A 27,582-nucleotide genomic window follows, 5' to 3' on the forward strand; every position below is an offset into this window, starting at 1 on the left:
CGGGCGGGCCCGGCCCCGGCCCCCCCCCCAACCCCCCGGCCCCCCGCCCCGGCCCCCCCCGCGGCCCCGCCCCGCCCGGCCCCGGTACCGGCGCTCCCGCCGCGGCGGAGCGGAGCCGAGCGGGGCCGGGCCGAGCCGCTGCCGGTGGGCGCAGGTGCGCGGTGCCCCGAGCCCCCCCCGGACACCCCCCGGGACGGCGAGGTAAGAGCGCGATCGGTGCCCCCCCTCCCTCGCCCCCCGCCCTCCGGCCGCCCCCCTCCCTCCCGGTGCGGTCCCGTCCCGGTTTATCCCTTCCCTCCTTCTCCATCCGTTGCCCCCTCCCGGGGACGGGGGGGATGGGAGGAAAAGGGGGTGCCCCCCCCACCCCCAGCCCTCCCCCCTCCCGCCGCCGCCGCTGCTGCATTGGGAAGCAGCGCTTTTGTTAGCGGAGCGGGCGGAACCTTGAAGGGTCACGGGCTGGAGGGGCCCCCCCGCACCCCCCAGCCCGCACCCCTCTGCCCCCTCCCCTCTCTGCACCCTGTGCCCCCCTTCACCGCGCCCCCCCCCTCCTCCTTCAGCACCTCCATCCCTCATCCCCATCCCCACCCCGGCACTCCTGGGGGTCCCACCCGCACCCCTATTCTCCCCCCCCAGCCCCCTCCCGCACCCCCTGCACCTCCAGCCCGCACCCCCGGCCCACCCCGGCACCCCGGAGGCCCTCCCCGCACCCCGATCCCGCACCCTCGTGCCCCACCCCCAGCACCCCGATTCCCCCCCACCATTCCAGTGTCGTCCCCCCCCAGCACACTGATATGAGTCCCCCCCAGCACCCTGGTCCTCCCCAGCATCCCCATCCCGCACCCCCATCACCCCGATCCCGCACCCCTCTCCCCAGCCCAGCACCCCGACAGTCCCCCCCGCGCACCCTTGAGCCCCCCCAGCACCCCAGTCCCGCTCCCATCCCCCTCCATCCCCCCCCCCCAGCACCCAGTCCCACCCCCCATCCCCTCCCACGCCCCCATCCCACTCATCGGCACCCCGGGCCGGCACCCCGAGACCCTCCCCCAGCCCCGGGACACGGAGATGGGCGCGGGGGGCTCAGCCCCCCCCCGCCGCGAGCTGGGAGAATGGGATGGGAATGGGGATGAGGATGGGGATGAGGATGAGGATGGGGATGGGGGGGCTGTCCCTGCTTCGTCGGGCTCCGTTTTGCCTCTGTCGCTTCTTCGGGAAGCAGCCGGGGCTTGTTGTTTTTTGGGGGGGGGGGTAAAAAAAGGGGGGTCTGGTGTGTGCCCCCCACCCCGCGCAGCCTCTGCTGGGCCCGGGGGTGCAGAGGCTGAAAGGGGCGAGTCCGGCCAGTGCACCCCCCAAAAGGGCAGAAGGGAACAGCGAGGGCTCAGCCGGGGGGGTCGGTGGTTGTGCCCCCCCCAAATAATCCCGCAGGGCTGGTGGGGGGCAGAGCACCCACAAATTCGAGGGGTGCCCGGCTCTGCCTCGGGGCTGTAACTTGGTGGGGACGAGGGATGAGGGGGGGGCACCTGGCAGAAGTGGGGCACCCCCGTGCATGGGGGCCTGACACCCCCCGGCGTCAGGGCAGGGCTGGGGGGGCCACCCCCCCTTTTGGGGCTCGGCACCGTTGCACCGTCGGCAGATTTGGTGGAGGGAGAAATAACATGGGGGGGAGGGTTGAGCCTGACCCGAATCCTCCCCTGTCCCCTCACTGTGGGGTGCCCCGGGCACCCCCAGACCCCAACACGCCCCCCAGGCCCCCCAGGCCTGACCTCCCTCGTCCCACATCACCCAGAGCAGTCGGGGTGCTGGGGCCACCCCAAACCCCCACCAACCCCTCTGGACCCCCCACTGTGGGGTGGAAGGGATTGGGGAGCCCGGACCATGTGCAGGGGGCTTTGGGGGGGCCCAGCACCCTCCAGAAGAGCGGGGTGGGGGGGCTGCCTGCGGGGCTGTGCCATTTGCACGGGGTGACCTTGGGTGAGCACCACTCCCGCCCTGCCTCAGTTTCCCTCTGCCAAAGGAGGTCGTGAGCTGTGGGGAGGGGGTGCAGAGGGGACCCCCAACCCATCCACCCCCCCGGGGTGTCGGGAGGGGGGGCAGACACCTGCCACAGTGACATCCCCTCGGGGACACCAACCTCTGCTTGTCCCAGCGCCCGGGGAGGTGGGGGGTGATGGTGGCACGTGTGGCACCGCTGTGCTCCCCCCGGACCCCCCACCCCGCTCCCTCGGGGTCCAGCAGGGCCAGATCCTGCTCTAGGGGTGTGCTGGGAGTGGGGGGCAGGGGGTGGCCGAGCCCTCTGTCCCACAGAGGTGATGGTGGGGATGGGGTGCGTTGTCTTGGGGGGGACCCTCTTTGTGCCCCCCAGCAGTTTGACCCACAAAGTGACTCTGGGGCAGCTCTGGCCGGTGCAGGATCCGTGCCCCGGTGCCACATCCCCGGCAGTGCCCTGTGTCCCCCCCGTCACCCACCCACGGGTGGTGAGAGTGTCCCCCCGGGTGCTGGGGTCACATCCTGGTGGGTGCCGGGGTGCTGAGCGCGGGCAGAGGCTCCAGAGACCCCCTTTTGCAGCGTCCCCGGGGTGACACAGGAATTGGGTCACCGCTGTCACCGGGGCACGTGGCTGCAGTGGGGAGGTTTTGTGCGGGGGGGGGCTGGAGGTGCTCCCGGGGGGGGGGGGTTGGATTCGGCTCTGAGGACGCTGAGGGGCAGCTCAGCCCCCCAAGAGCGGCACCGACGGTGTTTCAGCTGCTCGTCCCCCCCCTCCCTGGAGCCCCCCCAGACGTGTTTGCTGCCATTCCCATAAACAAAGGGAAATCACCCAATTCGGCCCCGCTGACCCCGCACACGCATGTCCACGCGTGTCCACGCGTGTGCTCACGTGTGGCCGTGCTGCTCCCCACGGCAGAGCTGCCCCCCTGGGGGGGCAGGGACCCCCCTGTGCTCCCCCCAAACCAGGCTCCTGGTGATTTTATATCCCTCCAAGCCCCTGCCAGGAGCCCCAGGTCACGGGGCAGGATGGTGATGCCGGGCTGGGTGTCACCATCCCCTCAGCCCCGCTCACACGCCACGTGATGGTTTGGCTCCCAGTTAAACCAGTAGCTCTGCTCCCAGCAGCTCTTCCACACCGGTGCCGGAGGCTCAGCCCGGCCACGAGGCCCGTGCCGGTGCTGGAGCTCTGGATGCAGCTCCCTGCTGCAGTGCCGGATGCGGTTTGTATCCTTAGACAAGCTGGAATATTTTTAATTAAACCTGCCAGTTTGGATACGATTTAATTTTTCAGTGGGCTGAGCCGCGCCGGGCCCTCGGAGCATCTCCCGCTCCGGAGCCAGATCCCAGATCCTCTCAGGGCAGGTTGTGCCACCGGGGCCTGGACACAGCGTTATCCAGGGTGGCTTTTCCATGCTGGCACCTCCTGCTGTGCCAGGCGAGCGGGGGGGTGGCGAGTCCCGGGCGGGATGGTTTCCCGGCGGTGCCGGTGTGGTGGCATCCGATGCGTTTCGGCAACATAAACAATAGTAAAGAAAACCAGGAGCAGTCCCAGCTCCTTGTGGGAGCTGTGCCCGTGGAGCCTGTTTGCACCCGGCATCGCTGGATCACCACCAGGATCTCGGGTGCTGCATCCCAGGAAGATCCATGGTCTCTCCTTCCCATCCCCAGGATGGTGCTGGAGGGACCCAAAAGGATGGTCTTGTATCCTGGCAGTGCCCAGTCCCATGGAAAAGGGGACACGATGGCTTTGGGGTGTCCCCAGCTCATCCCCAGGGACCTCCAGGCTTCAGTGGCATCCCCTAAAAAGGGTGGTGGGGGTTTGGACTCCCCGAGTGAAGCAGGAGGGAGAGGAAGAGCAGTGGGCTGGCACCGAGGGGATCCCGGCGGGGCTGCCGTGTGCTAACGGGATTTTACTCCCTATTTAATTACAATTTTGTCAAATTAAAAAAAAAAAGGAGGAAGAAGGGGGGCAGATAAAGAGATCCCTCTTGTCTCTTTGTGCCGGTTCCCGGCAGCTGGTTAATTGAACAGCGGCTGGCGAAGCCTCCTCTCCCGGGAGACCCCAGCGCTGGGCTCTGGCGTCACACCTGGCTCCCAGTTCCTCCCAGTTCGGCCCAGTTCGCCCGCTGGCCGGCGGCGCGGCCGGCGTGGCCGTGGCAGTGTCGTGCCGATGCGCCGTGGCTAATCCTCACTCTTCCCCGTGTAATCCCGCCCGCCGGGATAATCCCATCAATCCCATCAAACCCGGCAGCGCCGCGGCCGAGCTCCAGCGCCGGGTTTGGCGCCGGGTGGGTCGGGGAGGGGGGGACACGCGGGGGCCTCGGGGGGCGGCGGCTGCGGGAACATCCCCGGCGGGATGCGGGGGGCTCTCGGGGGGGTCTGGGGTGGGGAAGTTGAGGCGCGGGGCAGGGGACAGGGGCGGGAGGGTGGCAGAAGTCCCGGTGCTGGGAACAGCCCCGGGGGGACGGGGCAGGGCGCGATGGGGCGAGGCGGCGGCAGCGCCCGAGGGTCACCCGGAGAGAGCGGGGCCGGCCCCGCGTCCCCCCGGAACAGCGCGGGCCTTTCACCCGCCATCTCCCGCCGGGAATGCTGAGGGAAAGCGCCGGGAAATCGGGAAGTGCTGGGGTTATGGCTGGGGAGGGGGGAGCTGTGTCAGCCCGGGGGGAGCTGTGTCAGCCCGGAGGGAGCTGTGTCAGCCCGGGGTGCACAGCCCGGTGTTCCAGGACACCCCTCACACGTGTGACACATCATGCACACACACGCACGTGTGATACCCCATGGACACACCTGGACATGTGTGATATCCCATGGACACACCTGGACATTTATTATGGCCCATGGACACACCTAGACATGTGTGATACCCCATGGACACACCTGCACACCCATGATATCCCATGAGCACGCACACACACACACGTGTGATACCCCACAAACACACCTGCACACGTATGATGGCCATGGACACACCAGCACATGTGTGATTGCCATGCACACACCCGGACATGTGTGATACCCCATTGACACACCTGGACATGTGTGATACCCCATGGACACACCTGCACACATATGATACCCCATGAACACACCTGGACATGTGTGATACCCCATGAACACACTTGCACACATGTGATGGCCCATGGACACACCTGCACACCCATGATATCCCACAAACACACACACACGTGTGATACCCCATGAACACACCTGCACACATGTGATGGCCCATGAACACACCTGCACATGTGGGATACCCCATGGACACACCTGCACACATGTTATACCCCATGCACACACCTGCACATGTGTGATGGCCCATGGACACACCTGCACATGTGTGATGGCCCATGGACATACCTGCACACGCATGTGATACCCAGTTCACAGGTACCTGCACACACATGTGATGCCCCGTGCACAGACACCCACCCACAGGTGACACTCGACACACACACACGTGTGACACACGGTGCACACCCTGGCACTGCACACGTGTGCCATGTGCTGCACACACACTGGCACACACGTGACAGTTGGGCCGTGTGCCAGCGCTGCACACACGTGTGCCAAGCGGTGCACACACCAACACACACACGCCAACACACGCACACCCACACACGTGGTGCACACACCTGCATGCAGGTGCCACCCAGTGCCCACGCGCTGGTCCCACATTGCTGCACACGTGTGTCAGCTGGTGCTTGTGCCAACACTGAACACACACGGGACAGCTGGTGCACACATGTGTGACACCTGCACACACACACACAGGACACATGGTACACACACTGACATGCATGTGACACCTACACGGACATATGTGACAGTGCACACATGTGTGACACCTCTGTATGCACTGACATCTGTACACACATGTGACACCTGCACACACACACACACACAGAGGACACATGGTGCACACATGTGTGACACCTGCACACACACCCATGGCACACATGCATGTGACACCTGCACACACGTGATGCCTGCACACACATGTGTGACACCTGCACACACACATGTGACATCTGCACAAACATGTGTGACCTGCACGTACACACATGTGACACCTGCACACACACGTGACACCTGTGTACACACGTGACACCTGCACACACACACACACGGCACATGGCACACACACATGTGACACCTGCACACACACACACATGTGACACCTGAACAGATACACGTGCCACATGGTGCGCACGCGTGTGACACCTGCACGCACATGCATGACCTGCACACACACATGTAACACCTGCACACACTCATGTAACACCTGCATACACACATGACACCTTCACACGTGTGTGACCTGCACACACACACAAGTGTGACACCTGCACAACACACACACACATGACACCTGCACACACATATCTAACACCTGCACACATGTGTGTGACGTGCACATACACACATGTGACACCTGCACACACATATGTGACACCTGCACACACACACAGAGGACACATGGTGCACACACATGACACCTGCCCACACACAGCATATGGCAGACACACACGTGACACCTACACACACATGTGTGACACCTGTACACACACACACGTAGAGGACACATGGTGCACAAACGACACCTGCACACACACACATGACACCTGCACACACACATGTGACACCTGCACACACACACACGTAGAGGACACATGGTGCACATACGTTACACCTGCACACACACATGTGACACCTGCAGAGACGCACATATGACACCTGCACACACACACGTGACACCTGCACACACGTGTGTGACACCTGCACGCACACACACACATAGAGGACACATGGTGCACATACGTTACACCTGCACACACACACATGACACGTGGCACACACACCCCCACACACATGTGACACCCCATGCACACCCCCCCACGCACAGGTGTGCCCACCTGGCACACGTGGAAGGGCCACCACGGGGATGGGGACGGGCACGGGGTCACCGCCCTGCCCTGAGGGCTTGGGCTGAGAGCCCGCGGTGGTGGCGGCGGTGGTGGCCGTGGGGTGACAGTGGCAGTGGGGTGACAGTGGCAGTGGCGGTGTCGCGGTGAGGTGACAGTGGTGCTGGCAGAGGTGGTGGCAGCAGGAGTGGCAGTGAGGTGGCAGTGAGGTGGCGGCGGTGGTGGCAGTGAGGTGGCAGTGAGGTGGCAGTGAGGTGGCAGTGAGGTGGCAGTGAGGTGGCGGCGGTGTGGCGGAGGTGGCCGGGCCGTGCCGGGATCTGCTCCGGGGGCGGTCGGACCGCTCGGACCTTCCGGCGGCCGCGCGGAGGCGGCGCTGGGCGAGCACCGGGAACAACCGGGAACAATGGCCCGGGAACAATGGCCCTTTGTTCCGCGCCGCCGCCGGCCCCGGCCCTGCCGGCATCCCACCCGGCATCCCATCCCACCCGGCATCCCATCCCACATCCCACCCGGCATCCCATCCCACCCGGCATCCCATCCCACATCCCACCCGGCATCCCATCCCACCCGGCATCCCATCCCACATCCCACCCTGCATCCCATCCCACATTCCACTCAGCATCCCACTCTGCATCCCGCATCCCACCCTGCATCCCACTCTGCATCCCTCCCTGCATCCCACATCCCACCCTGCATCCCATTCCACCCTATATCCCATCCTGCATCCTGCATCCCACCCTGCATCCCGCATCCCACCCTGTATCTCATCCTGCATCCCACGCTGCCTCCCACCCTGCATCCCATCCTGCACCCCATATCCCATATCCCATCCTGCATCCCTGCCTTCTTCCCATATCCCACCGTGCATCATATCCCACATCCTGGCCTGCATCCTGCATCCCATCCCATATCCCAGCCAGAATCCCACACCACAACCCACCCAGTGTGCCACTCTGCATCCCATTCTGTGACCCTCATCCCGTTCTACATCCCATCCCACATCCCGCCCTGCATCCCATATCCCATCCTGCATCCCATATCCCAGCCTGTATCCTTCATCCCACCCTGCATCCCGTATCCCAGCCTGTATCCTTCATCCCACTTTGCATCCCATATCCCAGCCTGTATCCTTCATCCCACCCTGCATCCCATATCCCAGCCTGTATCCTGCACCCTACCCTGCATCCCACCTGTATCCCATATCCCATCCTCCATCCTGCATCCCAGCCCACATCCCACTCCTCCATCCCACATCACATCCCACACCCCACACTCCATCTGCATCCCAGCTCACATCCTTCATCCCTCTCCTCATCCCACATCCCACACTCCACCCCGTCCCTCCCCCGCATTCCCAGCGCCCATCCCGGCTCCGTGGATCCCGCGGCTCCGCAGGGGCTCCGTGCCAGGCCCTGGTGGCCCTCGGAGGTGACAGGGGGGTGGTGTCACCCCCCTCAGCCCCCACCTGTCCCCAGCCATCCCAGGGGACACCAGGAAGCGGGATGGAGCCGGATGGCACCGGGGAGGAGGATGAGGAGGAGGAAGAGGAGGAGATCACGGGGCAAAGTCTGAGCTCGTGCTGCCATCCACACCTTGTCACAGGAAGCCACTTGTCCCCTTGTCACCCTCTGGGGACACTGGCAGTGGCAGGAGCAGCTTTGCTGGGGGTGGCCCTGTCTCCTGTCCCCACCGGTGTCCCTGTCCCCTGGTGTTCCCGGGAAGTGGGTGGCTCCATGCGGGAAAGTGCCACGTCCAGGGTGTGCCCGTCACCTCGGGGACACGCTGGGGATGGTGACACTGAGGTGACCCTGCGGTGACACTGCAGTGCCACCCCCAGCCCTCTCTGCCCCACTGGACCCGGTGGCTAATTAATCCTATTTAACCCCAAATCAGTGCTTGGAAATGTCGGGATCCCAATGGGAAGTGCCGCATCCAGGCTTGGAATGAGGAACAGCCCCATTTTCCCACCCGGAGCGTCACAGCCAACACGGGGAGGGGGGACCTGAATGTCAACAAACCCCCCAAAACCACCAACCAAACTTTCCTAAGCCTTAAAAAAAATGCTCTGGCTGCAGGACTGGCCCTCATTCCCGGCCTGCCGGAGCCTCCTCCGGCTCCTCCGGCTCTGGGATCCGTGGGTTGTTATTGTAGGGTTGCTTTCTGAGGATTGGGGTTGGTTTTGGGGTGGGTTTGGGGCGTTTGTGGGCGGTGTGGGTGTGTAGGGCATCCTCCCATCCCGGTAGACCTGAGATGTAATTGTAGGGTTTCCTCCTGGAGCTGGGTGTAAACACACCGGGCTGTTATTGTAGGGTCTCTCACGGGATTGAACCAGGAGCTGCCTGTCCTTCTGCCTGCTCAGGGACAGGGCACCCTGGGGACAGGGATCCCCGGGGAATGGGACACCCTGGGGAAGGGGCTTCTTGAGGGTGAGACACCCTGGGGACATGGGATCCATGGGAATGGGGACAGGCATCCGTGGGGATGGGATCCCGGACCCCACAGGGATTGGACACCCTGGGGAAGGGGCTCCTTGAGGGTGGGACCCCCTGGGGATGTGGGATCTGTGAGGACAGAGCTCCAGGGGATGGGACCACCCTGGGGACAGGGGGTCCCTGGGGATGGGGACCTGTGGGGAGAAGGATCCTTGGAAATGGGGATTCCTGGGGAAGAGTGTTCTCCGGGGTGGGGAACTTGGGGAACTTGGGCTCTGTGGGGATGGGGGCACCCTGGGAACAGGGGGGACCATCAGGATGAGGCTCCCAGAACAGGGATCTCTGGGGACATGGGCTCCGTGGGGACAGGGATCCTCAGGGAAGGGACTCCTTTGGGGTGGGACACCCTGGGCACGTGAGCTCCATCAGGATGAGGGCACTGCAGTGACAGGAATCCCTGGGGATGAGGATCCCTGGGAACGGGGCACCCCGGGATGTGATCCCAGGACTGGCAGGGCTGGGGGGGGGTTCCTGGGGCAGTGCCCAGGTTTGGGGCGGGAACAGGGAACTCTTCCCACGCCCGAGGGAAACTGAGGCACGTTTCACCAGAGCTGGTGACTCGGAGCAGCAGGACCTGTGGGACCTGTCCAGGGCCACGTGGGTGCCAAAACGGGGTGAGAGGGTGAGCTGGAGGGCACCCCACGAGGGCACAAAGCCCCTGGGGCGGCCCAGGAGAGCGGGCAGGACAAGGGGGGTGAGTGCCTTTGGGGACAAGGGGACACCTGTGGCTTTGGGGGACGAGGGGCAGGGAGGACGTGGCCCTTTGGGGACAAGGGAGGGTGACAGTCTTTGAAGGGGCAGGAGAGAAGTGAGGGGATGTGTCTGTAGGGACAAGTGGCTTGGGGGGGCAAGCAGGACAGGGGGGTCCTGTCCTGGAGAACTGGGGGGACAAGGGGACACAGTGAATTGGGGAAGACAGGGGACAAGGGCTGTGAATTTGGGGGGACAGGGGACAAGGCTGTGAATTTTGGGGGACAGGGCAGCCACGTGTTTGAGGACAAGGGACAAGGGCTATGAATTTGGGGGGGACAGGGCTGTGAGTTTAGGGGGACAGGGCTGTGAACTGGGGGGGACAGGAAAGCCACGTATTTGGGGACAGGGTACAAGGGCTGTGAATTTTGGGGGACAGGGCAGGCACGTGTTTGGGGACAGGGGACAAGGGCTGTGAATTTTTGCGGGGACAGGTCAGCCACATGTTTGAGGACAGAGGGTGAGGACTGTGAACTGGGGGGACACAGCACCCCGCCTGCCACCCCCGCCATCCTCCCCCCCGTCCCCCAGGGATTTATTTTGGCGTGACGCGTGACGCCTCCTCGCTAGGAAACCGTCCTTAATATGCAGATGAGCGTGTATTTAATATGCAAATCACCATGCGGCTCTGGCCGGCCACCAGCACCGCCGGCGTGGTGGAAGGGACGCGCCGGGGGCACCCACGGGTGTCACCCGGGGGGGGACACCCAGCAGCCGGGGGCACCCCTGGGCGCAAAGCCACCCAAAAAAGTGACCGCGGGGTCCCCGCCATCCCCGGGACCCGCGTCGGGGGGTCGGACCCCCTTTGGGATGTCCCGGGGGGGGGGCTCGGACGTCGCGGTGCCCACCCGGGGGGCGGTGGGCGATGGGGAGGGGACAGGGGCTATAAACGGCAGCTGTAAGCGGAGCCGGTAACCGGAGCGGGAGGCCCGGGGGGACATTTGAGCCGCCGGCGGGGCCGTGGAAGCGCCAAGGTAAACGGTGGGTGCTGTGTGTGTGTCCCCCCCCCACGCCGCCGCGCTGGTGGCCCTGTCACCCGCATGGGGACCCCACCGATGCACCGTGTCCCCCCCCCTTTCCCCATCCTCTTGGCACCTCCGCAGCTCTGGGGGTGCCGCCTGTGCCCCCCCCCACGCCCCCCCGGGAGGTGCTGCTTGGACAGTGTGTGTGGGGGGGGCACGTGGCAGGGGACGGGGACAGGGACAGGGACAAGGCCAGCGCGGTGCCAGGTGGCCGGGGTGACATTTGCTCCGTCCGCGCCGCGGGACAGCTGCTTCCTGGCTCTGCCATCTGAACCGGCCCCCGAACGGAAACCCGGGGGGGCACCGAACCCCCCCCAGCCCCGGCGGCGGCAGCTGGGCCTTGGGGGGGTCCCCACTGTAGTTTTTTTGGGGGGGGAGTCCCCACGGCAGTTTTTGGTGGGGTCCCCACTGCAGTTTTAGGGTGGTGACCCCCAAACCCCCCCCCCCGTGGCAATGGGGAGTGACCCCACCGAGCAAGGGGTGCCCTGGGGAGCGGGTGCCACATTTTGGGGGGGCCGAAGGGAGTGTGTGTGGGGGGGGTGATGAGCTCATTAGCATATCTAATTGCCGATGGTTCATTGGCACCGGGGGCTTTCTGGAGGAAATTACTCCCCCCAAAGTTCCGGCGTCGGACAAATAGAACGGGAAGGGATTTGGATACTGAGGGTGCTCCCTAAAAAAGTTGTATTTTAAGGGATTTTAGGGCTTAAAAATTCCACAACCTCCCCTCTTCCTTGTGTCCGCCCCATTCCACAGCGTGTCCCCCTTCCCAGTGTCCCCAGCCCAGTGTCCCCCTCATTCCCCGGTGTGTGTCACCCTTCCCAGTATCCCCCTTCCCAGTGTCCCCTCCATTCCCCAGCACGTCCCTCTTCCCAGTATCCCCCTTTCCAGTGTCCTTCTCACTCCCCAGCGTGTCCCCCTTCCCAGTGTCCCTCTTTCTAGTGTCCCCCCCATTCCCCAGCTTCTCCCCTTTCCCAGTATCCCCCTTCCCAGTGTCCCCCCCATTTTCCAGTGTGTTCCCCCCTTTCCTGGTGTCCCCCCCTTCCCTCCCCTTTCCCTTTGGATTTATGAGGATGGGGGAGCCCCGGGGGGATGAGGGGACACCGCTATCCCTCTGTCCCCACCGTGGGTCGGGGGGGGGGGTCTCACCGGGTGGGTTCGTGCCCGCCGTTTCCGTGGGGACGCCGCGGTGCCGCTCGGGGGGTCCCGCGGGTGCCCCCCCCGGGTCCCCGGCTGCGGTGACAGCTGCCGGGGGGTGGCGGGGGGGGGGGGTGGCGATGGCTCCGGTTACGGTGACATCAGCCCTACCTTCCCACCTGGCGCGGGTGGGGGGCGCAGACCCCCCTCCCCTGGGGGTCGCGGGGGGGGGTGGGGGGGTGACGTGACAGCTGAACCGGAGCCCCCAGCGCCGTCGGGGCGTCCCGGAGCCGGGGGGGGACCCACCCCTGGAGGGGGGGAGACCCACCCCCAGCTATGGGAGCCGGGCACGCGGGACCCCCCCTGCGAGCCGAGGGGACAGCGGTGGCCGTGCCGTAGGGGCAGCGGAGGCGGCCGGAGGAGCTCAGGTGGGCACAGAGGGGGTGAGGGGAGGGCAGGGGGAGAGAGGGCACAGGGGAGGGAAAGGGAGCAGCGTGACCCCCCCCCCATCAGACAGACCCCCCTCTGTGGGGTCAGAAAGTTGCAGCATGAGGGGGGGGGAACTGGGGGGCTGCTCCCCCTTCCTGCCCCGTCACCCCCGTGTTGGGGGTCGTGGGGATGCTGGGGGAGGGTGGGACAGGTCAAACAGCCCCCCCGAGCCCCCCCCGCTAAGGTTTGTGTGGCCGAGCGTGCTGTGGGATGGGGGGACAGGCACGGAGAGGGACAAGGACAGGGGACACTCCCAAGGCTGTTCAGCTGCTCGCTGCCGGAGATATCCAGGCTGGAGACCCCCCCTCCATCCCCACACATCCCCCTGTCCCCTCCCGCCGCCTCAGCGTCCCCAGAGCCGCTCTGGGGACGCGCACGGTGTGACCGTCCCCTCTCCTCCGCCACCGCCGTGAATGGCTCCTTGTTTGTCACCCCCCTCCCCGTTTGTCACCCCCCCCTCCCTGCTGGCCGCCCCCCTCCCCGCCGTGTCCCGCTCCTCCCTGCGCCCCCCTCTTCCCGCTGCCTTTTCTTTTCCCGCACAATCGCGGGCATTTATGGCGCCGGAGGCTCCGCTTACCCTGTGCCCGCTCGCTGTCACCGCGCGGGCCGGGGGACGGTGACACCGGACCCCCCGCTCGGGGTTACGGGCAGCGGCGCGACCCCCGCCCTGCCCCCTCCCCAAATCCCACCCGAATTCCCGGGGGGCTGACGGGCACTGCCCTTCCCTCAGGTGGCTTTTTTGGGGTCCCCCCCCTTCCCTCCCCCCCTCCGGCGCTTGGGGACGTTAAATTTGGTGGCTTTCGGGGGTGACAAACGGCTCGTTTCCTGCTTCTTGGGGACACCGTGGGGACAAAGTTGGATGTCCCCTGTGGCTGTGACATCCTGGGAGCAGGGCTGGGTGTCCCAGGGGCTGTGACACCCCGGAGATGGGGTCAGTTGTCCCCACGGGCTGGGACACCGTGGGGACAGGGTTGATGTCCCTGAGATTGTGGGGACAGGGTTGGTGTCCCTGAGATTGTGGGGACAGGGTTGGGGGTTCCTGTGGCTGTGACACTCTGGGGATGGGATCAGTTGTCCCCAGGGGCTGTGACACCCTGGGGATGGGATCAGTTGTCCCCAAGGGCTGTGACACCCTGGGGATGGGACCAATTGTCCTCAGGGACTGTGACAATGTGGAGTTGGGATCAGTTGTCCCCAGGGGCTGTGACACCCTGGGGATGGGATCAGTTGTCCCTGAGGGCTGTGACAAGGTGGGAATGGGATCAGTTGTCCCCAAGGGCTGTGACAATGTGGGGATGGGATTGGCTGTCCCTGAGGGCTGTGACAATGTGGGGCTGGGATCAGTTGTCCCCAAGGGCTGTGACAAGGTGGGGATGGGATCAGTTGTCCCTGAGGGCTGTGACAAGGTGGGAATGGGACCAATTGTCCCCGGGGGCTGTGACAATGTGGGGCTGGGATCAGTTGTCCCCAAGGGCTGTGACAAGGTGGAGTTGGGATCAGTTGTCCCCAAGGGATGTGACACCCTGGGGATGGGATCGGTTGTCCCCAAGGGCTGTGACATTGGGGCCAGGTCCCCCTGGCGGTACATCCTCCCCAGGGGCTGTGACACAGCAGGGGTGGCATCCGATGTCCCCAGGGGCTGTGACAAGGTGGGAATGGGACCAATTGTCCCCGGGGGCTGTGACAATGTGGGGATGGGATTGGCTGTCCCTGAGGGCTGTGACAATGTGGGGCTGGGATCAGTTGTCCCCAGGGGCTGTGACAAGGTGGAGTTGGGATCAGTTGTCCCCAGGGGCTGTGACAATGTGGGGCTGGGATCAGTTGTCCCCAGGGGCTGTGACAAGGTGGAGTTGGGATCAGTTGTCCCCAAGGGCTGTGACATTGGGGCCAGGTCCCCCTGGCGGCACATCCTCCCCAGGGGCTGTGACACAGCAGGGGTGGCATCCGATGTCCCCAGGGGCTGTGGCACCTCAGAGGGCACCTGGAGGGGGGCAGTGCCAGGTCTTACCTGGAGCTGGTGACACCACAGAGGGGCTGAGGATGAGTGTCCCGCCTCCCAGGCTCCGTGTCCCCCAGCCCCACCCAATGTCACCGTCCCGGTCCCCGCGGGGGATGTGGCACCAGGAGGGCGCCACTTCGATCCTTCCCGTGCCCGTGGAATTAATGATCAATTAATTCCCTGCCCGGCTGCTAATTACCCAGCCCGGCCGCAGCCCCCGGGGCCGGTGACAGGGTGGGGCCGGTGGCCCAGCAGGGAGGGGGATGGTGGCACTGGGGCTGGCTGGGAGGGGGATGGTGGCACTGGGGCTGGCCGGGAGGGGGTTGTTGTGGCACGTGGCGCTCTGATGTGTCCCGGAGGATTTTCCAGGCCATCCTGGTGGTATTTTGGGTGGGGAAAAGCCTCTCTGGCTTCCCTCTTGTCCCCACATCCCTGTGTCCCCCTGTCCCTGTTGTCCCCATGTCCCTGTGTCCCCCTGTCTTGTGTCCCCACATCCCCGTGTCCCCATGTCCCCATGTCTCCATATCCTCATGTCCTCATGTCCCTGTGTCCTCATCCTCGTGTCCTCATGTCTCCATGTCCCCATGTCCCCATGTCCTCATGTATTCGTGTTCCCATGTCCCTGTGTCCCCATGTCCTCATGCTTCCATGTCCCTGTGTCCCTATATCCCCATGTCCCCCGTCCCTGTGTCCCCCTGTCCCTGTGTCCTCATCCCCATGTCCCCATGTCCCTTTGTCCCCAAATCTCTATGTCCCCATGTCCCCATATCCCCATGTCCTCATGTCCCCCTGTCCTTGTGTCCTCATCCCCATGCCCCTGTCCCATGTCTCCATATCAGTCTGTCCTCATGTCCCTGTGCCCCACATCCTCATGTCTCCCTGTCCCTCTGTCCTCATCCTCATGTCCCCATGTCCCTTTGTCCCCAAGTCTTTATGTCCCTGCATCCCCATATCCCCGTGTCCCCGTGTCCCCATGTCTCCAAGTCCCCCTGTCCCCACATCTCTATGTCCCCATGGCTCCATATCTGCCTGTCCTCATGTCCCTGTGTCCTCATCTCCCTGTCCCTGTGTCCCCCTGTCCCTGGGATCCCATATCCCCATGTCCCTGCATCCCCACACCCCCACATCCCCACGTCCCCACGTCCCTGCCATCACACCAGCACTGCCGGTGAGAAGCCACCAGTAAGGCCCCAGTCCAGTCCCAGTGTCCCCAGTGCCCCCAGTGTCTCCGTGTCCCCAGTCCTGTCCCAGTGTCCCCAGTGTCCCCAGTTCTGTCCCCGTGCCCCCAGTGCCCCCAGTGCCCCCAGTATCCCCAGTGCCCCCAGTGACCCAGTGTCCCCGTGTCCCCAGTCCTGTCCCAGTGTCCCCAGTCCTGTCCCAGTGTCCCCAGTCCGGTCCCAGTGTCCCCAGTGTCCCCAGTGCAGAGCCGGGCGGGCACCGGGAGGGCTCGGGGGAGGGGGGGGGGGGGGCTGGAAGCCACTTTTCCTGCTTTTCCCGGCGCGTTTGGAATTTCCCCTGGGAAGGGACACGTGCCCCGCGGTCCCCCCTCACCCCCCAGCCCCGGGGGCGGGTTTGGGGTCTCTGGGGTGGGGGAGGACCCTCGGGATCCGGGTGGGAGCCGCCCCTCCCAGCCCTGCCCGTGCCCGCAGGTCCCACCCGGGGCGGGGGCCACCATGGGGCCACCAGCCCGTGTCCCCCTGCTCCTGGTCCTGCTCCTGCTGCTGCTGGTGGTGGCCGAGAGGACGGCGTGGGCCACCTTCCCCGAGGAGCCCGGGCCCATCTCCGTGGCCCCCCCGGACTGTGAGTGCCCGCCCAGGGCGAGGGGGGCACGGCTGGCACGGGGAGGGGAAGGGGTTTGGGGTGGTCTGGGGCGAAGGGAGGAGGGGGAACCCACCGAGGGGTTTTGGGATGCTTTGGGGTGAAGGCAGGAGGGTGGACACCCGTGGGAGGGGGTTTTAGGGTGTTTTGGGGTGAAGGGGTAATCCATGGGAGGCGGTTTTGGGATGAAGGCAGAAGGGGGACACCCATGGGAGGGGGCTTTAGGGTGGTTTGGGGTGAAGGGGTAATCCACATGAGAGGGTTTTGGGGTGACAGCAGGAGGGGGCAGCCATGGGAGGGAATTTTAGGGTGCTCCAGGGTGTTTTGGGGTGAAGGCGGGAGGGGGACATCCATGGGAGGGGGTTTTAGGGTGGTTTGGGGTGAAGGGGTAATCCATGGGAGGGGGTTTTGGGGTGAAGGCAGGAGGGGGACACCCATGGGAGGAGGGTTTGTGGTGCTTTGGGGTGTTTTGGGGTGAAAGTAGGAGAGGCACACGCATAGGAGGGGGTTTTGGGGTGCTTTGGGGTACTTTGGGGTGAAGGCAGGAGGGGGGGGAACCCATGGAAGGAGTTTGGGGATACTTTGGGGTGAAGCAGGACAGGGAACCGATGGAGGGCATTTTTGGGGTGAAGGAAGGAGAGGGGTGCCCAGGGACAGGGGTTTTGGGGTGAGGGTGGGAGGGAGGTGCCCCCACGGGTCTCCTGGGCTGTGTGGGGGTGCCCTGGCCCCGTGTGACCCCCCTGTGCCCCCCCAGATGTCAAACACTACCCCGTGTTCGTGGGGCACGGCAGCAGCCGCCCGGGGGGGCCCGAGGGGGGGATCCCCCAGCGCCTCAACATCCAGCGCATCCTCAAGGTCAACAGGACCCTCTTCATCGGGGACAGGTGAGAACCAGCCCCCCAAAACCTCCCCTGCGTGGCGGGGGGCACCCCAAACTCTCTTGGCTGGGGAGGACCCCATTACCTGTTCCAGGGCACCCCAAAACCTACCATGGGAGTTCCAGAGGGGCTGCCCTTACCCTGGGGGTGCTCAGATCCCACCCCAGCACCCCAAAACCTCCCCTGCACGGGGATGGGCACCCCAAACCCTCTTTGCTGTGTCACCTGACCCGGGGCACCCCAAAATCAACCTTGGGGTGTTTGGGGGGCTCCAGAGGGGCTGCCTTTACCCTGAGGGTGCTCAGAGCCCACCCCAGTACCCCAAAACCTCCCCTGCATGGGCATGGGCACCCCACACCCTCTCTACTGAAGAACACCCCACTACCTGCCCCGGGGCACCCCAAAATCTGTCATGGGGTGTTTGGGGGGTTCCAGAGGGGCTGCCCTTACTCTCATGATGCTCATTGACCACCCCAGTACCCCAAAACCCACCAGGGGTTTGTGGGGCTCCAGAGGGGCTGCCCTTACCCCGGGGGTGCTCAGAGCCCACCCCAGTACCCCAAAACCTTCCCGGGGGGGATCCTACACCCCCTCCCTGGGGGGGGCACATCCCAACGGGGGGGTGGTGACACCGGTGTCCCCCTCCCCAGGGACAACGTGTACCGGGTGAGCCTGGAGCCCAGCGGGGCGGGGGAGCTGCGCTACCACCGGGTGAGTGCCGGGGGGGGGTCTCGGGGGGTTCGGGGGGGTCTTGGGGGGTGCCAAGGGGGTGCCTGGGGGTGTGCCGCCGGCTCCTCCACGCTGGTTTTCCCCCCCCCCAGAAGCTGACGTGGCGCTCGAACCAGCACGACATCAGCATCTGCCGGATGAAGGGGAAGCACGAGGTACGGGGGGGGGGGGGGCTGCGACCCTCCTGGGGGGGTCTGAGCCCCCTCTGTGTGTCCCCCCTGTCACACGGGCGAGGCCGCCCCGTCCCCTCCCCGCTGTCCCCTCCCCGCTCCCCCGCCAGCCAGTCAGCCTCTGATTTATCGGCCGCTTAATTAGGTCGGTAATTAATTCTTCAAGCCCCTTCTCGGCAGCCAGAAATGATGAGAACATCCCCCCCTTTCCTCCCCCCTTCCCTCCCCTTCCCTTCCCAAACCGTCCCCTCGCGGCCGGGGGGGTCTGAGCGGGGTTGGGGGGTTCGGGGGGGGTCCGAGGGGTGACGGTGCCCCCTCCCCCGGCGCAGGCAGAGTGTCGGAACTTCGTGAAGGTGCTGCTGGTGAGGAACGAGAGCCTCCTGTTCGTGTGCGGCACCAACGCCTTCAACCCCGTCTGCGCCAACTACAGCGTGAGCCCCCCCGGGAACGGGCACCCACTGGGATGGGCATCCCCTGGAAACGGGCATTCCCTGGGAATGAGCATCCCCCGGGAACGGGCACCCACCGGGAACGGGCACCCACCGGGATGGGCATCCCCTGGGAACGAGCATCCCCCAGGAACGGGCACCCACCAGGATGGGCACCCACCGGGATGGGCATCCCCTGGGACGGGCATCCCCTGGGAATGGGCACCCCCTGGGAATGGGCACCCCCTGGAATGGGCATCCCCTTGGAATGGGCATCCCCCGGGATGGGCACCCACCGGGATGGGCATCCCCTGGGACGGGCATCCCCTGGGAATGGGCATCCCCCGGGAATGGGCACCCACTGGGATGGGCACCCCTCGGGAATGGGCATTCCTCAGGAACGGGCACCCCCCGGGACAGGCACCCCTCGGGATGGGCACCCCTCGGGAATGGGTGTTCCTCGGGAATGGGCACCCCCCGGGATGGGCACCCCCAGGATGGGCATCCCCTGGGAATGGGCACCCCTTGGGATGGGCACCCTTCGGGAATGGGCATTCCTCAGGAACAGGCACTCCCCGGGATGGGCATCCCCCGGGATGGGCACCCCTTGGGAATGGGCATCCCCCGGGAACGGGAACCCCCCTGGAACAGGCATCCCCTAGGACGGGCACCCCTCAGGATGGGCACCCCCCGGGAACGGGCACCCCCTGCCAGGGGGCCTGGGAGGGGCAAGGAGAGGGGGCAGCCACGGGAAGAGCTGCGACACCAACACCTTCAACCCCATCTGTGCCACCTCCCTGCTGGGACGGGGCCCCCGGGGGTCACCCCCGTGCCCGGGTGTGTCCTCACGTCTGTCCCGTGTCCCCCCCCGGCAGATGGACACGCTGGAGCCCGTCGGGGACAACATCAGCGGCATGGCCCGGTGTCCCTACGACCCCAAACACGCCAACGTGGCCCTGTTCACAGGTCGGTGGTGGCCCCGGGGGTGTCACCGCGGGCTCGGTGTGACCCCCCCGGCCCCGCTGACCCCCCTCCCGCGCAGGGGGGATGCTCTTCACGGCCACCGTGACGGATTTCCTGGCCATCGACGCCGTCATCTACCGCAGCCTCGGGGACAGCCCCACCCTGCGCACCGTCAAACACGACTCCAAGTGGTTCAAAGGTGGGTGTCCCCCACCCCGGGGGGGACACGGGCCCCCTGTCCCCCCGCCCTGACCCCGCTCGAGAAGGTCAATAAGCCATCTCGAGCCCAGGGGAGGCAGAAAACCGGAATCCTTTATTGGGGTCACAACTTTTTAAAGGGTGCTTAAAGGGTACTTAAAGGGTATTTAAAGGGTATTTAAAGGGTATTTAAAGGGTTCCCGGTTTACATATTCAAAACTGGAATCCTTTATTGTGTCCACAACTTTTTAAAGGGTACTTAAAGGGTATTTAAAGGGTATTTAAAGGGTTCATGGTTTACATGTTCAACGGGGGGCTTGCATATTCGTTCTATTACAATTGGGGGACTTTCCAGAGACGAGGGAAGGGAAAAACCAGGTTTGACAAATCTTGGGGGTCTCAGGAATTACCTCATGGGAGAAACCCACTCTAACTTGGGGAATTTTACAGGGGGGGACAGGTAAACACAGAAGGAGAGATAAAACACAATGGGTCTTCTGCAAGGGTTGATCCAATCAGGGTGTGGTGATAACATCATGCAAGGAGTCTCTTCCATTGTGCAGGAAGAATCCACAGCCATGAAGTTACTAAAAAGGGGGGTTTTTTTTGCCCCAGCTTCTGTGACTCAAGGTTTTCTGTCCAAACCTAGTGGTTTTTCTTTTCTCATGTCTAACATTTGGGATCCAACGATCCCTCCGTGCCCGCAGAGCCCTACTTCGTGCACGCCGTGGAGTGGAGGAGCCACGTCTACTTCTTCTTCCGGGAGATCGCCATGGAGTTCAACTACCTGGAGAAGGTGGGACACACATCCCACCTGGAATGGGGGGTCTTCAAGATCCCTTCCGACCCGAACCGCGCTGCGATCCCGCCCGTGGTGGTGGCAGGGACGGGGTGATGACGGGTGCCCGCCCCGCAGGTGGTGGTGTCGCGGGTGGCCCGGGTGTGCAAGAACGACATGGGGGGTTCCCAGCGGGTGCTGGAGAAGCAGTGGACCTCCTTCCTCAAGGCCCGGCTCAACTGCTCCGTGCCGGGCGACTCCCACTTCTACTTCAACGTCATCCAGGCCGTGACGGACATCCTGGAGCTGGACGGGCGCCCCGTGGTTCTCGCCGTCTTCTCCACGCCCGCCAACAGGTCGGAGGCTCCGGTGCCCCCGCGGAGACCCCCGGGGGTTCCTGGGAGACTTGGGGGGCGTGGGGGAAGCGGGAGGGGTTGGGATGCTCATCCTGTGTCCCTGCAGCATTCCCGGCTCGGCCGTCTGCGCCTTCGACATGGCCCAGGTGGCCGCGGTGTTCGAGGGGCGGTTCCGCGAGCAGAAGTCGCCCGAGTCCATCTGGACGCCCGTGCCCGAGGACATGGTGCCAAAGCCACGGTGAGGGGACGGGGATGGGGACAGGCAGGAAGGGACGGAGGGGTTGGGGACAGGGACAGCCAGGGCTGGGGCCTGTGGGGAGAAATGGAAGCAACGGGAGTGATGGGATCATGGGAGTGATGGGATTGCTGTGATCAGGGATGGGGATGGGGACAGGGATGGGGATGGGGACAGGGATGAGCACAGGGGTGTGGACAGGGACAGGGATGGGGATGGGGACAAGCAGGGGGGACAGAGGGCTTGGGGCCAGGGCTGGGACCCGCAGGGAGAAAGGGAAGCAACAGGAGTGATGGGATCCCTGTGATCATGGATGGAGATGGGGACAGGGCTGTGGACAGGGACAGGGATGGGGACAGGGCCAGGGATGGGGACAGGGATGGGGACAGGGCCAGGGATGGGGACAGGGACAGGGATGGGGACAGGGCTGTGGACAGGGACAGGGATGGGGACAGGGACAGGGATGGGGACAGGGTTGTGGACAGGGACAGGGATGGGGACAGGGCTGTGGATGGGGAGAGGGATGGGGCAGAAAGTGCCCCATCCTGCCAAGTGATCGGGGGTGATCTGGGCTGGTTCCTTTGTAGGATCTGAGCTGGATCCCAGTTGGGATCTGGGTGGAATCCAGGCTGGACACCTGCAGGGAGGGTGGTGGGGATGGGGACAGGGACACGGATGACGATGGGAATGATGATGGGGACAAGGACAGCCAGGGGTGGTACCTGCAGGGAGAGCAATGGGAGTGGACACAGGGAAGGGGACAGTGGCAGGAATGGTGACAGCCAGGACCAGCACCAGCTGGAAGGGGGACAGGGATGGTGACACCAGGACCCCCTGGAATGGGGACAGGGATAGGGACAGGGATGGTGACAGCCAGGAGCAGTACTCCCTGGAATGGGGACAGGGATGAGGACAGGGATGGTGATAACCATGGCCAGTACCAGGCGGGTTTGGGACAGGCTGGGGACAGGCCAGCATGGGTCTGTGGCCGCTGTCACTGCTTTGTCACCATCCCCGAGCCGTGTCCCCGCCCCTGAGCCGTGCCCCGCCCGCAGGCCGGGGTGCTGCGCGGCCCCGGGGATGCGCTACAACTCCTCCAGCGCCTTCCCCGACGAGATCCTCAACTTCGTCAAGACACACCCGCTGATGGACGAGGCGGTGCCGGCCCTGGGGAACGCGCCCTGGATCCTCCGCACCATGAGCCGGTGGGTGCCCGGGGGGAAACTGGGAATGCTGGGGGCGCTGGGGAAGCCCCGAGGGGGGACTGGGAATGCTGGGGGCACTGGGGAAGCCCCGAGGGGTGACTGGGAATGCTGGGAGCACTGGGGAAGCCCCGAGGGGGGGCTGGGAATGCTGGGAGCGCTGGGGAAGCCCCGAGGCAGGACTGGGAATGCTGGGGGCACTGGGGAAGCCCCAAGGGGGGTCTGGGAATGCTGGGGGCACTGGGGAAGCCCCGAGGGGGGACTGGGAATGCTGAGGGCACTGGGGAAGCCCCGAGGAGGGACTGGGAATTCTGGGGGCACTGGGGAAGCCCCGAGGCGGGACTGGGAATGCTGGGGGCACTGGGGAAGCCCCGAGGGGGGACTGGGAATGCTGGGGGCACTGGGAAGCCCCAAGGAGGGACTGGGAATGCTGGCCCGGAGCCTCCCTCGCTGCCCCGGCCCGCGTGTGCCAGCGCCGGGAGCGCCGGCGGAGCTGATAAATCTCCTGCACTTTGCAGCCGAGATTGTCTCGTCCTAATTAAATCTGCCTTAATTGCTGCTTGATGGGGAATTAATCAAGCGGCGCTCTCGGGCCGCGGCTCCCGCCGGCAGGGCAGGCGGGGGAGAGCGGGAATGGGGACAGGGAATGGGAATGGGAGTGGGAATGGGGACACGGGGTGGGGATGGGGATATGGGGATGGGGATGGGGATGTGGGATGGGGATGGGGATACAGGGATGGGGATGGAGATACAGGGGTAGGAATAGGGATGGGGATACAGGGATGGGAATGGGGATGGGGACCTGGGATGGGAATGGGGATTGGGGGCATGAGATGGGAATAGGGACATGGGGTGGGAATGGGAATGAGAACACTGGATGGGGACAGGAATACAGAGATGGGAACATGGGGTGGGAATGGGGACAAGGGATGGGGAGGGGAATGGGGACATTGGATGGGAACAAGGATACAAGGATGGGAACGAGGATGGGGACATTGGATGGGAACAAGGATACAAGGATGGGAACAAGGATGGGGACATGGGATGGGGATGAGGATACAGGAATGAGAATGGGGTTTGGAATGTGGGATGGGGATGAGGACATGGGATGGGAATGGGGATACAGGGATGGGAATGGGAATACAGGGATGGGGACACAAGGTTGGGAACAGGGATGTGGGGCTGGGGACCAGCTGGGATCCTGCTGAGTGATTGAGGAGGATCTGGGCTGGTTCCTTAGTGGGATCTGAGCTGGATGCCAGCCGGGATCTGGGTGGAATCCGGGCTATATCCAGGCAGGATGTGGGCAGGATCCTGAGTAGGATCTGGGATGGGTCTGGCTGGGTCCTGGCCAGGACCTGGACTCGTTTCCATCTGGGATCCGCACAGCCCCTCACACCCCCTGGGGACTCCCCACTCTGGGACAACCACACCCTGTCCCTCATCGGGGAGGGTCCCAGCCCTCCTCCCTGGGGACACTCCCACTCCCACCCACCCCCAGACCCGCCCTGTCCCCACCCCACAGGTACCAGCTCCGCAGGATCGTGGTGGACACGGCGGCGGGGCCGTGGGGCAACCACACCGTGGTGTTCCTGGGCTCCAGCACCGGCACCGTCCTCAAGTTCCTCATCCTGCCCAACGCCACCAGCGCCACCACGGCCACCGCCCCCGGCAGCCAGAGCGTCTTCCTGGAGGAGTTTGAGACCTACCAGCCCGGGAGGTGGGAGCTGGGAGGGGGGACAGGGAGCTGGGAGGCTGGGGGGGATGGTCGGGGGGGGTGGGTGGAGGGATGGACAAGTGGGTGGAGGGATGGATGGATGGGTGGAGGGAGGGAGGGAGAGATGGAGGGAGGGATGGATGAGTGGATGGGTCGAGGGATGAATGGATGGATGGAGGGGTGGAGGGAGGGATGGACAGACAAGTGGATGGATGGATGGATGGATGGATGGATGGATGGATGGGTGGAGGGATGGAGGGATGGAGGGATGGATGGATGGATGGATGAAGGGATGGATGGATGGATGGATGGAGACAATGGGTCAGATGGATGCAAGAGCAGGGGAAGGAACAGGGTGGGGGAATGGGTGACACAACCTCCTGTGGAGCAGCCTAAGCTGGGCCCAGCTCCATGGTGGGCCCCATGGACCACGCTGAGCTCTACCCTGTCCCCAGGTGTGGCCGGGACACAGAGGACGAGCGGCGGCTCCTGGGGCTGGAGCTGGACAAGGCAGCGGGGTCCCTGCTCCTGGCCTTCCCCCGTGCGTGGCCAGGGTGCCCGTGGCTCGCTGCCAGCAGCACTCGGGCTGCATGAAGTGAGTGTGCCCGGGGCGGGCAGGGCTGGCTGGGGGGTGTGCAGGGGGCAGGGGGGGTTCAGGTCACCTTCACATCTCCCAGGAATTCACCCCGTGCCGGGATCTGGCTGGGATGGGCTCGGCATGGCTGGGAGCACGGCCGGGGACACCGAGGCACAGCACAGTGTGGGATCCCTTGGGGGGGCTGGGGTGTTGTGTCCCCCCCGTCAGGGCTGATCCCAATGTCTCTGCTCCCTGCCAGGAACTGCCTCGGGAGCCGGGATCCCTACTGTGGCTGGACATCGGAGGGCTCCTGTGTCTTCCTGGAGCCCAGTCCCAGGTAATGCAGCCAGGCCTGGGGGACACGGAGGGGGGACAGTGGGGTCCCCAGAGAGCCTCGACTCCCGAAACCCCCAACCACTGAGCCCCCACAGACTCACAGCTCACCGAAGGGACCTGGGAGACTCTCCCAGGCCATTTGGGACCCTCTGACCCCCCCCTTATTTGCACCCCCAGGGCGTCCTTTGAGCAGGACATCGCCGGCGGCAGCACGTCCCACCTGGGCGAGTGCGAGGGTGAGTGCGGGGCCGGGAGGGGACCCGGGGACACGGCCCCCGCGGGTGCCCTGACGTGTCCCCGCCGCGCAGGGCTGGTGACCGAGAGCTTCGTGGACGAGCCGGACGGGCTGGTGTCGGTGAACCTGCTGGTGATCTCCTCGGTGGCCGCCTTCGTGATCGGCGCCGTGATCTCCGGGTTCAGCGTGTGCTGGTTCATCGGGCACCGCGACCGCAAGGAGCTGGCGCGGCGCAAGGACAAGGAGACGATCCTGGCGCACAGCGAGTCGGTGGTGAGCGTCAGCCGGCTGGGCGAGCGGCGGGCGCGCGGCGCCCTGCTGGCCCCGCTGATGCCCAACGGGTGGCCCAAGGAGCTGGGCAAGGTGGCCCAGCACGACCTGGACTCGGGGGTGCTGCCCACGCCGGAGCAGACCCCGCTGCAGCAGAAGCGCTGCCCCGGCGCCCTCCAGAACTGCAGCTGGGAGCAGAGCCACAACATCATCAACGCGGCTTTGCGGGACCCTGGGGGCGGCTCCGGCACGGCCGGCGCCGGGCGCGGGCACGGCGGCTCGGGCCGAGCGCAGCGGGGCATCCCCCTCTCCTGCCACGCCATCCTGGTGGACCAGGAGCTGGAGGCCGAACTCAGCGACTCCTCAGGTGACGGGCACTGGGGTCGGGACCCCCAGGAGGGTCCCCGCGCCCGGCAGCACCCCCACCCCGCCGCCGCCGGCGCCCGGCGCCCGCCCCGCAGCTCCTACGGCGATTTCGGCAGCACGCCGCGCCCCAGCCCCGAGCGCCGGCGGGTGGTCTCGGCGCCCAGCGGGGACGGGGGGGACTTTGCCGAGGGGCCGTCCTGGCACCCCGAGCAGCTGAACTTCAACGCCAACAACGGCACGGGCCGCCCCGCGGGCGCCCACCTCAAGAGGAACCACACGTTCAACAGCGGCGAGGCCGCAGCGGGCGGCTACGGGCGGCACGGGGGGACGGCCCCGCGGGCCCCGCGGGCACCGGGCACCCCGCGGGCGCTGACGGACCTGCACCACCTCCTGCGCTACGGCGTGGAGCGGACTCCCTCGGGGAAGTAGGGTGCCCACCCTGCGTGCGTCCCCCTCGCCAGGACACTGATGGGGGGCCCCCCCCGGCTCCCTGGGGGCAGGGAGGGGGTGGCCAGGCAGGAGCTGCGGGCGTGGGGTGAGGCGCTGCGTGGGGTGAGGGGCGGGACAGGCACCCCCCGGGTGCCCCCGGAGAGGGTTTGGGGGTGTCCCCCGGTGCCGTGGGGCGGTGCCCTGCGCTCCGGCTGCTTGGCCCCGTGTGCCGGGGGAGGGGGGGGGGGGTCCGTCCATCGTGTCCCCTCCCCAGGCTGGACTCAGGGCCCGCAGCACCCTGGGAGGGGGATCCCTGGGGGGCAGCAGGATGGACGCACAGACACGGGCACTGCGCGGTGCCCCTCGGCCCATCGGGGGCACCCTGGGGGGCTTCTGGGTGCTGCCACCCCCTCCTCCCCCCGGGGATACCTGGCCCGGGGGGTCACCGGGGTGCGTTGGTTGTGGTGATGGAACGTGGTGAACATTTGGGGTGCGGGGGGGTGGGGGCCCCCCAAGCGTGTGTGTTATCTGGGGATGGGGCGCACTCAGCCCCCAGTCCAGGGTCAACCCCTGCCCGGTGCCAGCTTGGGGGGTGCTTTTCCACCCCTCCCGCAGCACCACCTCCTGGAAAGCACAGCCGGGCTGGGGGGGCACCGCTGGGGCTGGGGGGGGTCCCCACCGAACCCACTCTCTGCTGGCAAAGGGTGCCCTTTCGGTGCCACCCCCGCCTGGCACCCACGCGGGGTGGCGGGTCGCGGGGGGGGGGTGGCAGGTCCCCGGGGGGGTGGCAGGTCCCCAGGGGGTGGCAGGCTGTAAATAGGGGCGGGGGGCGGCGGGAGCCTCCCCCCCCCCCCGCGGCCATGCATGCGGCCGCCCGCGGGCTGTACCCGCGGCCCCAATAAACACCCGGTTACGGGAGGCGACTCCCCCCCGCCGCCTTGGCGACTATTTACATCCCATCCCCCGGGACCCGGGATCGGCTGGGGGGGAGGGCACAGGGCTCCCCGTGCTCCCACCCCCTCTCCCTGTGCCCCACAAGGGTCCCCATCCCACTTTCCCCGCGAATTCCCCAGGGATAAGGCAGTGCCAGCACCGTGTTCCCA

The 27,582-nt window shown here is 65.6% G+C and overlaps 1 protein-coding gene across 1 annotated transcript; it reads left to right on the plus strand.

The window, feature by feature from the left end:
* Window positions 1-118: 118 nt before the first annotated feature.
* SEMA6B (semaphorin 6B) lies at window positions 119-27,412 on the plus strand. The gene is given in 18 exon segments (XM_064637399.1): window positions 119-201; window positions 16,444-16,594; window positions 17,367-17,496; window positions 18,141-18,201; window positions 18,312-18,374; window positions 18,719-18,820; window positions 19,693-19,783; window positions 19,860-19,979; window positions 20,686-20,774; window positions 20,895-21,112; window positions 21,219-21,350; window positions 22,403-22,552; window positions 24,075-24,269; window positions 24,722-24,798; window positions 24,801-24,861; window positions 25,103-25,180; window positions 25,357-25,415; window positions 25,488-27,412. Coding segments are annotated over 17 exon segments (2,745 nt in total). The 5' UTR covers window positions 119-201; window positions 16,444-16,467; the 3' UTR covers window positions 26,480-27,412.
* Window positions 27,413-27,582: the final 170 nt, after the last annotated feature.

This window comes from Pseudopipra pipra, chromosome 27 (assembly GCF_036250125.1).
Source record: "Pseudopipra pipra isolate bDixPip1 chromosome 27, bDixPip1.hap1, whole genome shotgun sequence".
NCBI classification, from domain to species: domain Eukaryota; kingdom Metazoa; phylum Chordata; class Aves; order Passeriformes; family Pipridae; genus Pseudopipra; species Pseudopipra pipra.